The 13,802-nt window shown below is 41.2% G+C and overlaps 1 protein-coding gene and 1 pseudogene across 1 annotated transcript in view; both read right to left on the minus strand.

Moving 5' to 3' along the window:
- Positions 1–7,199: 7,199 nt before the first annotated feature.
- Positions 7,200–13,802, minus strand: part of LOC141191651 (uncharacterized) — a 147,852-nt pseudogene continuing 141,249 nt past the window's right edge.
- LOC141191649 (uncharacterized) overlaps positions 10,942–13,802 on the minus strand; it is a 30,976-nt gene continuing 28,115 nt past the window's right edge. Inside the window, exons 6-8 of the mRNA XM_073661590.1 lie at positions 13,566–13,656; positions 11,187–11,265; positions 10,942–11,065 (exon numbers count right to left, since the gene is read on the minus strand). Coding sequence (XP_073517691.1) covers positions 11,222–11,265; positions 13,566–13,656 — 135 coding nt within the window. The 3' untranslated portion in view covers positions 10,942–11,065; positions 11,187–11,221. The remainder of the gene's footprint in view (positions 11,066–11,186; positions 11,266–13,565; positions 13,657–13,802) is intronic.

Consider the following 13,802-nt stretch of genomic DNA (forward strand, 5'->3'; position numbering starts at 1 on the left):
TGGAATTGAGAGCAGACGCCATGTCGCGTTTGGAGAGCCCCTGATGTGCCTAAACAGTGGAAACCCCATCACAAGTGACCCCATTTTGGAAACTACACCCCTCAAGGATTTTATCAAGGGGTATAGTGAACATTTTGAATGTAGAGGTACGACACAGAAATTGATAACATTAGGTCATCATATTGAATAAGTTGTCATTCGTCTTGAGCGCAAGTGCTCGCTACTTGAGTTTGCATCAGGTTCACGGGTATGCACCATGTATCGCGTGTGCTCGAGTGACATGCTTGAGTCCCCGCTCGCATGTTTCATGGTTATTAGACATCCAAAAAAAAACATGCTCGTGCATGGCAGGCAATCCCCGCAAGTTTTTTTGGGCCACAAAGCATATGGTGCAGAGACTCGAGCATGTCACTTGAGCGCCCGCGATACTCAGTGCATACCCGAGCGCCCGATGCAAACTCAAGTAGCGAGCACTTGCGCTCAACTCTAGTCGCCATATCGTCATCTTTTTTTTTTTTACTTTTGAAAAAAATCCCTAGCCCAACCCTGACCCTAACACAACCCTAACCCTAACCCTAGAGTTTATTTTTTACGCCGTTCCTTGTGCGGTATAAGTGATTAGACGACTTTATTCTTCGGGTCGGTGCGATTACAGAGATACCAGATTCATATTGGGTTTTTATGACTGACAGCTGTCACACACTGAAAGACGCATTTTTTTGCAAAACCTAGTTTTTGCATCGCCATATTTTGAGAGCTATAATTTTTCCATATTTTGGCAGACAGTCATGTGATGGCTTGTTTTTTGCGGGATGACTTGACGTTTTTATTGGTGCCATTTTCAGGCACATGACATTTTTTGATCGCTTTCTATTCCGATTTTTGGGAGGCAGAATAAACAAAAACCAGCAATTCCAGAATTTTTTTATGGGATTTTTTTTATGCTGTTCTGCGTGTGGTAAAATTAATAAGGCAGCTTTATTCTTCGGGTCAGTACGTTTACAGCGGTACCACATTTATATTGTTTTTCTATGTTTTGGCGCTTTTACACAATAAAAACTATTTTATAGAAAAAATTATTTTTTAGCATAGGTTTATTCTGAGAGCTATAACTTTTTTATTTTTTGGCTGATGGAGCTGTATGGTGGCTTGTTTTTTGCGGGACGAGATGACGTTTTCAGTGGTACCATTTTTATTTATATTTGTCTTTTTGATCACGTGTTATTTCAATTTTTGTTTGGCGGTATGATGATAAAGCATTGTTTTTTGCTTCGTTTTTTATTTCTTTTTTTTACCATGCTCACTAAAGGGGTTAACTAGCGGGACATTTTTATAGGTCAGGTCGTTCCGGACGTGGCGATACCAAATATGTGGACTTTTATTGTTTTTTTGTTTTTTTTTCATAATAATATTTATTGATGGGTACATTATATTTTTATTTTTTGTGGATTATTTTTTTTACTTTTTTTTTTTTATATTTTTACAAAAACATTTTTTTATTTTTTTTTATTTTTTAACACTTTTTGGACTTTTATTCTGTGTCCCACTCTGGGACTTTCATTTTTTTTATTCTGATCGCCTGTATAGCACAGGAATGCAGCACCATCCCTGTGCTATACAGGCTGTCAGTGTTGTCATGACGACAGCGGGTTGCCATGGCAACATCTGGGAAGCCGCTGCAGACAGCGCTGGAGGAGGTGAGTATTGCGATCACCTCCCCTTGCCACCGCAATGGTGCGATCACAGCATTGAGGGGGTTAATGTGCCGGGAGCGGTGCGGGACCGCTCCCTGCACATAGTACCGGGTGTCAGCTAACACTTGGCGGAGATCGTCCCTCACCGCTTATGTGCGGGCGCGATTGCCATATGACATAATAGTACGTTATTGGTCCAATCGGCCCAGGTCACCAAAACTTACTATTAGGTCATACGTCAGAAAGGGGTTAATATTAGACAGAGTAGAACGGGTTCACCTTGTCGTGGTGGGATAGTTTTCATGCTATTTTTGATGAAATACAGTGTTACAAAGAACCCTATTTTATTTAAATGCACTTTTGCTTTTTATTAATTGATAGCAGGGTTTATGTTCATTTTGCTTCTTGTAGTTTTTTTTATTGGATGGAAGCTATTGCCGTTTGATGAAAGTTGTTGCCATTAGATGAAAGTTGTTGTTGCCATTAGATGGAAAAAGTTGTTGCCATTAGATGGAAGTTGTAGTTGTTACCGTTAGATGGAAATTGTTGCTGCTGTTGCTGAACGATTGATGTTGTTGTTGCCGTTAGATGGAAGTAGTTGTTGCCATTAGATTCCAGTTGTTGTTGCCGTTAGATTGAAGTTGTTTGTTGTTGTCATTAGATGAGGAAGTTCTTGCCGTTAGATGAAAGTAGTTGTCATTAGATGGAAGCCAGGGTGTGCATTTCTGTGCTGCATGTATACCAACTTAAACCAAGCTCAAATTCTGTGTTTTTTCTTTGGATTGTTTGCATTCTGGGCAAGCCAGGGTGTGGCCTCCCTTCCTAGAGCTATATAATACATTAAAAGCTTCCCTAGGCTGATGTTCACAGTTCAGGACCCAGTCTTTTGTCTGCGCTTATTCACACACGGAAGTCAACTTTGACACATGATAAGGTTTTTAATATTAGACAGAGTATAATGGGTTCACCTTGTCGTGGTGGGATAGTTTTCATGCTATTTTTGATGAAAAACAGTGTTCCGAAAAACCCTATTTTATTTAAATGCACTTTTGCTTTTTATTCATTTATAGCAGGATTTATGTTCATTTTGCTTCTTGTAGTTTTTTTTATTGGATGGAAGCTATTGCCGTTTGATGAAAGTTGTTGCCATTAGATGAAAGTTGTTGTTGCCATTAGATGGAAAAAGTTGTTGCCATTAGATGGAAGTTGTAGTTGTTACCGTTAGATGGAAATTGTTGCTGCTGTTGCTGAACGATTGATGTTGTTGTTGCCGTTAGATGGAAGTAGTTGTTGCCATTAGATTCCAGTTGTTGTTGCCGTTAGATTGAAGTTGTTTGTTGTTGTCATTAGATGAGGAAGTTCTTGCCGTTAGATGAAAGTAGTTGTCATTAGATGGAAGCCAGGGTGTGCATTTCTGTGCTGCATGTATACCAACTTAAACCAAGCTCAAATTCTGTGTTTTTTCTTTGGATTGTTTGCATTCTGGGCAAGCCAGGGTGTGGCCTCCCTTCCTAGAGCTATATAATACATTAAAAGCTTCCCTAGGCTGATGTTCACAGTTCAGGACCCAGTCTTTTGTCTGCGCTTATTCACACACGGAAGTCAACTTTGACACATGATAAGGTTTTTAATATTAGACAGAGTATAATGGGTTCACCTTGTCGTGGTGGGATAGTTTTCATGCTATTTTTGATGAAAAACAGTGTTCCGAAAAACCCTATTTTATTTAAATGCACTTTTGCTTTTTATTCATTTATAGCAGGATTTATGTTCATTTTGCTTCTTGTAGTTTTTTTTATTAGATGGAAGCTGTTGCCGTTAGATGAAAGTTGTTGCCATTATATGAAAGAAGTTGTTGCCATTAGATGGAAGTTGTTACTGTTAGATGGACATTGTTGTTGTTGCCGTTAGATGAAAACTGCTGTTGTCGTTAGATGGAAGTTGTTGTTCCTGTTCCTGACCAATTGACGTTGTTGTTGCCGTTAGATGGACGTTGTTGTTGTTGCTAGTTGGAAGTTGTTGCCATTAGATGGACGTTGATGTTGTTGCCATTAGATGGAAGTTGTTAACGTTAGATGGACATTGTTGTTGTTGTCATTAGATGGACATTGTTGTTGTTGCCTTTAGATGAAAACTGCTGTTGTCGTTAGATGGAAATTGTTGTTGCTGTTCCTGAACAATTGCCATTAGATGGATGTTGTTGTTGTCGCTAGTTGGAAGTTGTTGCCATTAGATGGACATTGATGTTGTTGCCTTTAGATGGAAGTTTTTCTTGCCGTTAGATGGAAGTTATTGTTTTTGCCGTTAGATGGGAGTTGTTGTTTCAGTTAGATGGAAGTTGTTGTTGTTGTCGTTAGATGGAATTTGTTGTTGCCAGATGTATGTACAATCTTTTGGAGATATAACAAACAATAAAATTAAATTGCATTTTTTGCATGAAATAAGTATTTGATACATTAGAAAAACAGAACTTAATATTTGGCACAGAAACCTTTGTTTGCAATTACAGAGGTCAGGCGTTTCCTGTAGTTCTTGACCAAGTTTGCACACAATGCAGCAGGGATCTTGGCCCACTCCTCCATACAGATCTTCTCCAGATCTTTCAAGTTTCGGAGCTGTCACTGGGCAACATTGAGTTTCAGCTCCCTCCAAAGATTTTTTTATTGGGTTCAGGTCTGGAGACTGGCTAGGACTCCAGGACCTTGAAATTTTTTTTCACGGAGCCACTCATTAGTAGCCCTGACTGTGTATTTTGGGTCATTGTCATCTTGGAAGACCCAGCCACGAGCCGTCTTCAATGTTTTTACTGAGGGAAGGACGTTGTTGGCCAAAATCTTGTGATACATGACCCCATCCATCCTCTCTTCAATACGGTGCAGTTGTCCTGTCCCTTTTGCAGAGAAGATCCCGCAACCTCATCAGGAGCATGCCCAGGCATTGTAGGGAGGTCATACAGGCATGTGGAGGCTACACACAATACTGAGCCTCATTTTGACTTGTTTTAAGGACATTACATCAAAGTTGGATCAGCCTGTAGTGTGTTTTTCCACTTTAATTTTGGGGGTGACTCCAAATCCAGGACTCCATTGGTTAATAAATTTGATTTCCATTGATGATTTTTGTGTGATTTTGTTGTCAGCACATTCAACTTTGTACAGAGCAAAGTATTCAATGAGAATATTTCATTCATTCAGATCTAGGATGTGTTATTTGAGTGTTCCCTTTATTTTTTAGAGCAGTGTATAATGTTTTCTCAACCATGCTTCATGGTTGGGATGGTTTTCTTGGCGTTGTACTCATCCTTCTTCTTCCTCCAAGTACGGCGAGTTCTATTTTGGTCTCATCTGACCACATGACCTTCTCTCATACCTCCTCTGGATCATAAAGAAGGTCATTGACGAAATTCAAACAGGATATGTGCTGGTGTGAGCAGAGGGACCTTGCATGCCCTGCAGGATTTTAATCCATGACGCTAAAATTTTACACTGTGGTCCCAGCTCACTTCAGGTCATTGACCAGGTCCTCCTGTGTAGTTCTGGGCTGATACCTGACCTTTCCCAGAAATCATCGTTACCCCACGAGGCGAGATCCTGCATGGAGGCCCAGATTGAGGAAGATTGACAGTCATCTTGTGTTTTTTCCATTCTCTAATAATTGTGCCAATAGTTGTCTTCTCACCAAGCATCTTACCTATTGTTCTGTAGCCCATTCCAGCCTTGTGCAAGACTACAATTTTGTCTCTGGTGTCCTAAACAGCTCTTTGGTCTTTGCCATTGTGGAGAGGTTGGAGTGTGATTGATTGAGTGTGTGGACAAGTGTCTTTTATACAAGTAACGAGTTAAAACAGGTACAATTAATACAGGTAATGAGTGCAGAGTAGGAGGGCTTCTGAAAGAAAAACTAACAGGTCTGTGAGAGCCAGAATAATTCTTGCTGGTCAGATGGTGATCAAATACTTATTTCATGCAATCAAATGCAATTTCATTATTTAAAAATCATACAATGTGATTCTGTTTTTTCTGTTTAGATTCTGTCTGTCACAGTTGAAGTGTTAGATAAAGTGGGTGAGTTTTTTTTTTTAGAAAAAAGACATCCATCCATCCTTGGCAAATACTTACTAATGATAGTTTTTATTAGATTATATTCTCTACTGTAAATAGTGACAAAAACTGTTTTTTTATACGTTCACTAAATTTGCATTTTTCTTAATACACTCTTTGCGACTTTTACTTTGCACTATAATCGTTGCTCTATTTAGGGTCCAGTTTTTATATCCCCTTTTACGCAATCTATAGCAAATTATGCTCCTTTCTTTTATAAATTGATCCTCCTCTGTACAATTTCTTTTGGCCCGAATCATCTCGTCTATGAGAACATTAGTTGTAATATGTCTGGGATGACAAGAATTTGCCCTTAATATTGTATTCCCTGATGTTCCCTCACCATTGGTTTTTGTTTTTACCGCTCTCAAATCTCAATCGACCCTTAATAACAATTCCAAAAAAAACAGCTCATCTGTGCTCCATTTATAGGTAAAAAGACAAATGACACGGTTCTGATTGAAATAGTTCCCCAGGTGTGGCATGGCCGACACTCCAGATGACCAGATGATGAGACAGAGGAGTAAGGAGCAGATCACAGATTCATACAACAGAGAAGACAATAATCCATTAAATGTATCAAAACATTTTTTACAAAAACATGGGAGCAATGTAAAAGGATTAGAATTTTATGGTTTAGAGAAAATGAACCCCTTACCTAGAGGAGGAGATGGAAGACGTGCCCTCCCTAACAGAGAGGCATACTGGATACTGGTGCTAGATACGTCCTGTCCGCGGGACTTGAAGAAGAAAACCAAATTGATTCTGCATTCTTAAATATCAGGTATTGATATAGGTATGGATGATAGAATTCTCAAGAAACAAATAAAAAACAATTATATGTAATTTATATTTGATGTTGTTAGCCCGTTGAAGTTATGGGACACGGTGTGCGGAGGGTGTGTCCTCTAGCGGGGTTTTTAAACGGTGGCATAATTTAGTTATATCAACAGATATTGGAAAAATAATCGTTTCCACAATTGGATGTGTTTAAATAAAATGTTCCTGTGCTGAGATAATCTTATAAATGTCCCCTGCTGTGTACTGTGTAATGGCTGTGTCTGACCGTGCAGGAACATAGTCTGGTCATACCACATTTCTGGGGCGGAGGGGGGTGAGGACTATACAGACATTACAGCAGAGGATCACAAATGATTCTTTCTTTGAAGTAAAACTTTGTTTGACAACAGGCAGGGAAATGTTTTACCTCACAAACAGAATCAGCTGTGATCCCCTGCTGTAATGTCTGTATCCTCTTTTGCTTCCTCCCCAGTCCAGGAGCTGTAGTATGATCAGACCATATCCCTGTACGGTCAGACACAGCCATTACACAGTACACAGCAGGGACACATTTATAAGATTATCTCAGCACAGGAACATTTTATTTAAACACATCCAATTGTGGAAATTATTATTATTCCAAGATGTATTGATTAAAATTAACTTTAATTCCTGAGAAAACCCCTTTTAATGATATGCTCGTGCTCTGGGGCTGGACTGTAGGCGGGTCTTAACTTATGCTCTAGGCCAGATCAGCAAGAAAAGACCTGCCCCCGGGCTGCCCCGAAGCACAAGTATGTTCCTGATAATAGAGACAGACAGCCAGAGAGAGAGAGAGACAGCCAGCCAGAGAGAGAGAGACAGCCAGCCAGAGAGAGAGAGAGACAGCCAGCCAGAGAGAGAGAGAGACAGCCAGCCAGAGAGAGACAGACAGCCAGAGAGAGAGAGACAGCCAGCCAGAGAGAGACAGCCAGCCAGAGAGAGAGACAGAGAGAGAGATCCAATGAGAGAGCGAGACAGCTAGCCAGAGAGAGCCAGCCAGAGAGAGAGACAGTCAGCCAGAGAGAGAGAGACAGCCAGCCAGAGAGAGAGAGACATACAGCCAGAGAGAGAGAGACATACAGCCAGAGAGAGAGAGAGACAGAGAGAGAGAGACAGCCAGCCAGAGACAGACAGCCAGAGAGAGCCAGAGACAGAGATCCAATGAGAGAGAGACAGCCAGCCAGAGAGAGACAGCCAGCCAGAGAGAGAGACAGAGAGAGAGATCCAATGAGAGAGCGAGACAGCTAGCCAGAGAGAGCCAGCCAGAGAGAGAGACAGTCAGCCAGAGAGAGAGAGAGACATACAGCCAGAGAGAGAGAGACATACAGCCAGAGACAGACAGAGAGAGAGAGACAGCCAGCCAGAGACAGACAGCCAGAGAGAGCCAGAGACAGAGATCCAATGAGAGAGCGAGACAGCCAGCCAGAGAGAGACAGCCAGAGAGAGAGCCAGCCAGAGAGAAAGAGACAGCCAGCCAGAAAGAGAGACAGACAGCCAGAGAGAGCGAGACAGACAGCCAGAGAGAGCGAGACAGCCAGCCAGAGAGAGCCAGAGACAGAGATCCAATGAGAGAGCGAGACAGCTAGCCAGAGAGAGAGAGCCAGAGAGAGACATCCAGAGAGAAAGAGACAGTCAGCCAGAGAGCTTCAAAAACAATTCACCACAGTGACTGGCATAACAAAAATGTTATTTTCCAATGTTTCGACCCGAGCCTGGGTCTTTTTCAAAATCGCAATACTAGGTTAAGTCATCATTTAATCTGGCTGTAATACTGGTATCCCGAATAGGGAATAAGACCATAGAGGAATGGTATGTAAGTAGGCAGTGGTGAAAGTAGCTGTCAATGATTGGGTAGCCTGGTAGCACCAGCAGGGCATATGACGTCAGGCATCAGGTGTATCGTGTTCGAGGGCACGCTGTGCACTGGCTGAGGTGGATTGGTACCTTCTTCTCCTGCTCTGCACCCATCAGTTAGATAAGTTTGGTGTGGAAGATCGAGAGCAGTTCTATTAGTGATCAGGAAGGACACTGTCCAGTAGCGTAGCTACCGGGAAGGGGCAGAGGGTGTTGTCGCCCTGGGCCCCGTGCTTAGGGGGGCCCACCCAAAGCTACTCTATGCTTAGGTATATTGGAGCACTGTGCACTCCGATATAGTTAAGCCGGGGCTGCACAGCAAGCGACTCGCCGCCGGCTCCCTACTCCTTGTGCTCAAATGTATTCACGTCTCTTAGAAGTGAAATGTGTTTTCGTTGTAATATCTGCAGACGAATGTTGACTGGAGAAGTTGCCATGTTGGTCTGGGCCAGATGGAAAAGATGGGAAAATGAATGACTCCACCAGAAAGAACTTCAGCTGTAAGTTACTATATACAGTATAACTGTACTGTGATTATTTGTATGTTCTGCAGCACTGGTATCTACCACGAAATGGTCACCATATGGTGATACTATCAGTGTTGGTGTAGAGATTCATTTTCAAAGCGTTCATCTCCTGAGGATTCTCTATACCCACGATCAGAGGGCACCACCATAGTTGTACCCACGATTACCTGGTTAGAGCCCACTCAGATGTTTCGCCCCCCCTGAGCTGAACCCCTAGCTATGCCTCTGACACTGTCTCATTGTTCTCCTCTGTCACTTGAAGCAGCCTCCAGTCTATAAGATGCACTCACTTTTTAGCAAGATTTTTTCTTGATAAAAGTGTCTTATAGTCCAAAAAATACAGTAAGTTCCAAAGTAATTTCACTTTCTCATTTGATTATACAACTGTCTGTTATATGTTTTTGTACAATTTGTCAATAACATATATAGTTTCTCTCCGTCTGAATTATTTTTGATGGTCAACAAAATACAATTTTCCAATAATTTATTTTTCACACTCTAGGTATGATAACGACTTCTCTCTGTGTGGGATTTTTGATATTTTTGATGTTTAAAAGGGATGTCCATTACTTGGACAACCCCTTCTCATTCCTCAGGTTTGGTTCTGTTAAATTAAAAACAATTATGCAAACCTCTTATGCTGGTGCGGTTCCAGCGGTGTCGGCGCTTGCGTTCCCAGGGTTCATGTGAGCTTGTTAAGTCATGTGAGCCCTGCGCTGATGTCACTTTCCCCAACTTCGGACAAATCAAACATTAAAAAGAAGTCAAACAGCAGCCGCAGCCCTGGCTTCTGGTTGTTGTTCAATACATCCGAAGGCAGAGACAGTGAAGCTGGCACTGATTAGGACCAGGGCTCGCGAGATGTAACAACCTCATGTGAGCCTTAGGAACTTGAGTCCCAATACCGCTGGAACATTGCCGACATAGGAGGAGCATATGAGTGTTTTCATATTAACACGGCCAAACATGAGGAATGACAAGGGGTTGTCCTTGTAGTGGACAACCCCTTTATGACGATACAATTTTCGGTTAAAAGACTTCCAACATTCTGAACATGAATAAGGCTTCTTCCCTGTGTGACTTTTCTGAGGTTTATTAACAGCTGATTTCTGTGAAAAATATTTCCCGCATTAAGAACATGAAAAAGGCTTCTCCCCTGTATGAACTGTTTGGTGACTAAGAAAAGATGATTTCTTCACAAAACATTTTCCATATTCTGAACAGGAAAAGAAAACTTATCCCGTGTGAGTTCTCTGGTGACTATCAAGATGCTCTTTACGGTTAAAAGATTTCCCACAGCTTGAACACGAAAAAGGCTTTTCTCCAGTGTGAGTTCTCTGATGTCTGGTAAGGCTTGATTTATCTGCAAAACATTTTCCACATTCTGAACATGAAAAAGGCTTCTCCCCTGTGTGAGTTCTCTGGTGCTTAACCAAATCTGATTTCTGGTTACAACGTTTCCCACATTCTGAGCATGAAAAAGGCTTCTCCCCTGTGTGGGTTGTCTGGTGGCTATCAAGATGCGCTTTCCGGATAAAACATTTCCCACATTTTGAACATGAAAAAGGCTTCAACCCTGTGTGAGTTCTTTGGTGATTAACAAGATTCCATTTCTTGTTAAAACATTTCCCACATTCTAAACAGGAAAATGGCTTCTCCAATGTGTGAGTTCTCTGGTAACTAACAAGATCTGATTTCTGGTTAAAATATTTCAAGCACTTGGAATAAGAAAATCTATTCTCCGCTGTGTTAATTTTTTGATGTATAAGAAAAGACTTTTTGTGTGGAAAACTATTTCCATATTCTGAACATGAAAATGGCTTCTTTGCTTTAGGAGCAGTTTGTTTTTTAGTGCTTATTTTGTGACTTTCATTTTCATTAGTAGTCGGTAATGAATCAGAAGACAGGACCTGTTTCAAAGGATCAGATGACAGATCTTTGCTGTGAAGGGATGATGGTATATCTGGAGTAATGGCATTCACTTCAATTGTATCCTGTGGGATCTCAAGATCATCTGATTTAAAAATTAAAGATGTCAGCTGTCCCTCTGATCTCCTGGTACAGTCATCTGCCAAGAAGAAAACCAATTATTATTTTTGAATAAAATATCCTCAAATTTTTTATTTTTGAAATTTCTACTTAAAATGTATGTAAAAATCGCAAGTTATGTAAAAAAATTAATTACTGACCAAGACAATGACAGTACACAGTCTAATAGAAAACATCATAGGATGAACCAGTAGAGCGTGGTGTCCAACTGTTTGGTGGCTTTTTATTCCATATTTGGGAGACAGAATGAACAAACAATGTTATGTAGGCGAAAATAATATCAATAAAAACTTCTATTCATTCAGCAAAAAAACAAGTCTCCACTCAGGTCCATCATCTGTCAAAGGTTTCCACATTATTAGTGGCTCAAAGACTCTTGAAAAGCAACATGGCTTCCATAAACCAATCCAGCAATATCCGCTCTACCAAAGTCAGATCTCCCCTTCACTTCTGAGCCTTGCAGTGCGCCCAAACCACATTTAGCATCCATGTATTTGGCATTACTATAGTGAGAAGAACCCACTTAATTGATGGTGTGTGTCTCCTGGAGCACAATCTGGACACTATGTGTTGGGTAATGAAATGTTATATTTGCAATTTTCACTCTCCATCATCCACTGTGTGCTAATTTCTGGAAAGTGTTGGCGGAGTCAAAATAGTCACTATTCCTAGAGATTAATTCACTGAGGGGTATAATTTCCAAAATAGAGTCACATTATGGGGATTTCTACTGTTCGGGTTTTCTGCCATTTTCTCATATTATGAAAATAGTGTCTCCCATCTTCTCTGGACTCAGCTCCTGCAACTTCTGCTGCTGTCACCAAGCGCCACCTTATTCATTGTGCAGGTGGCACTGGTAATGGAGGAGACATCGGAACCAGAAGCTCTGGGTGGTGCAGGCTCTGTCCAGCCACTAAGATTAGGGTGCATGCGACCAGTAGTACCATCCAGTCTGGCAGTATTGGTGTGTGTGCTGTCCAGCTGGAGTAATCTGCTCCCTACTTGGGTCAATTGGAAAGCACGGCACCCTACTAAAGCTCAAAATAAATTGCCGGAAGCTGCCAGATACAGCCTTGTTCTCCTCTAGTTCAGTCCTCTGTGCTCAGCTCCTGGCTTGTTTATTTTTTTCCCATTGTGACCCTGGCCTTTTTGCTGACTACTCTTACTGACTACTGTTGTGTCTTCTGATTTTGTATTTTCTCTGCCCTCCTGGTTCTGACTCGGCTACCTGACTATTCTTCTTGCCATCTCACACCACAGAACAGCAGGTAACACTGTGGCCCAAGTCTAGGGGTTTCTAAGTAAGTCCAGATCCATGTAGAAGGGATAAAGGGTAATGGGAAAAACTGAGTACATACAATAACACATCTCCAGAAATTATCAAACTCAACAGTCTCCATCAGTAAGTAGTGAGTAACTAGTGGTGAAACCTCTCTGGGGTAATTGGAGTATGGGGCTCGATGGCTCTTCTCAATCTAAACTATTGTAAGGGACAATATTTTCTATCAGATGAGTTATAAGAAGAAATATTAGACATTTAAAGAGAACTTTTTATAATAGTGCAGAGATGAGGTGTCTTAAATTTAGACCTCGGGCATTTGGAAGAGGCAATGGAGATATTTTTTTTAAAAGACTACCAGGGAGTTAGACTCACATACATGAGGCAGGCCGACCCCATGAGTTGCACTCATTTATGGTGGACCATTGGAGCTACTATGAGTCCTGACCAGAAGAATAGAGAAAGTATTAGTGCCCCCATTTCAGGAGAGATTGTGCAGTAATCTGAACTCCTTAGGATTGAAAACATAATGGAATTTATGACGGAGTAAATCCATGAAACCAGGGCTGGAGCCAACACATCTCCTGCAGGCAGTAATAAATGTATATTACAGCCAACAGCCACACACAGCTTAGAGATATATCATGGCACAGGTGTAATGTTTTTATGTCGTTTATCGCAATCCTGTTTGAAGTTAGTTGGTTTTAAAAGAAATTGAAAAATTAGAAAAATTCACACTTGGCCCTCACTGCACATTTAATGTTGTCGATCATAAAAGTGAAGTTTTGTAGGGACCATATGAGCACATTCAGCATCACAGAAGGGAGAGAAGGTAGAGTTATCCAATAAGATATCAGGGTTCTAGGAAGCCAACAGCATCATTACCCTCCACCTTCTCTTACAGACCAATCATATTAGTTTTTTTCAAGTGATTTTCTAATTTGTCAGCACATTCTACATACGCTGTCATTTTACTTTGTAGCTTACAGACTTGAGCCGGTAACGGTCAGCATCTTCTAATTTAGGTAGGTGGATCCTCCAGGTTGTAAGTTATATAGAAAAGGGCTTTCAATGTTCAAAGTCATTTGAACAGTTTTGGGTGGAGAAGAATGTTGTGGTCTAGAGGCAAAATGGTAGTCACATGATAGTGGAACGGCTGGACTACACCATAGATAAAGCAGCCACAGCCGGTGACTGAGAAGAATCTGTGACTTCTCTGCATTTAGTGGTTACTACTCACCTGGGTAGTCATATGTGGGAATCTCCTCTTTACACCGCTCATCATCCCTCACATATGTCTCTGTAGTATTAATATGGGTCCGAACTTCACCCTGAAACAAATATTGTAAAAGTCACAGACAGATGGAGAAGTCCCATCTATGATCAGCTCTAATCCTGCCATCTCCACTGTCCTCATTACACAAGTATAAAACATATAATACTGGTGGATAAAACAAGACTGAACACAAGATCTCAC

The sequence above is a fragment of the Phyllobates terribilis genome, unplaced genomic scaffold, assembly GCF_046119375.1.
Source record: "Phyllobates terribilis strain yellow unplaced genomic scaffold, ASM4611937v1 Scaffold_49__1_contigs__length_9717188, whole genome shotgun sequence".
Taxonomy (NCBI): Eukaryota; Metazoa; Chordata; class Amphibia; order Anura; family Dendrobatidae; genus Phyllobates; species Phyllobates terribilis.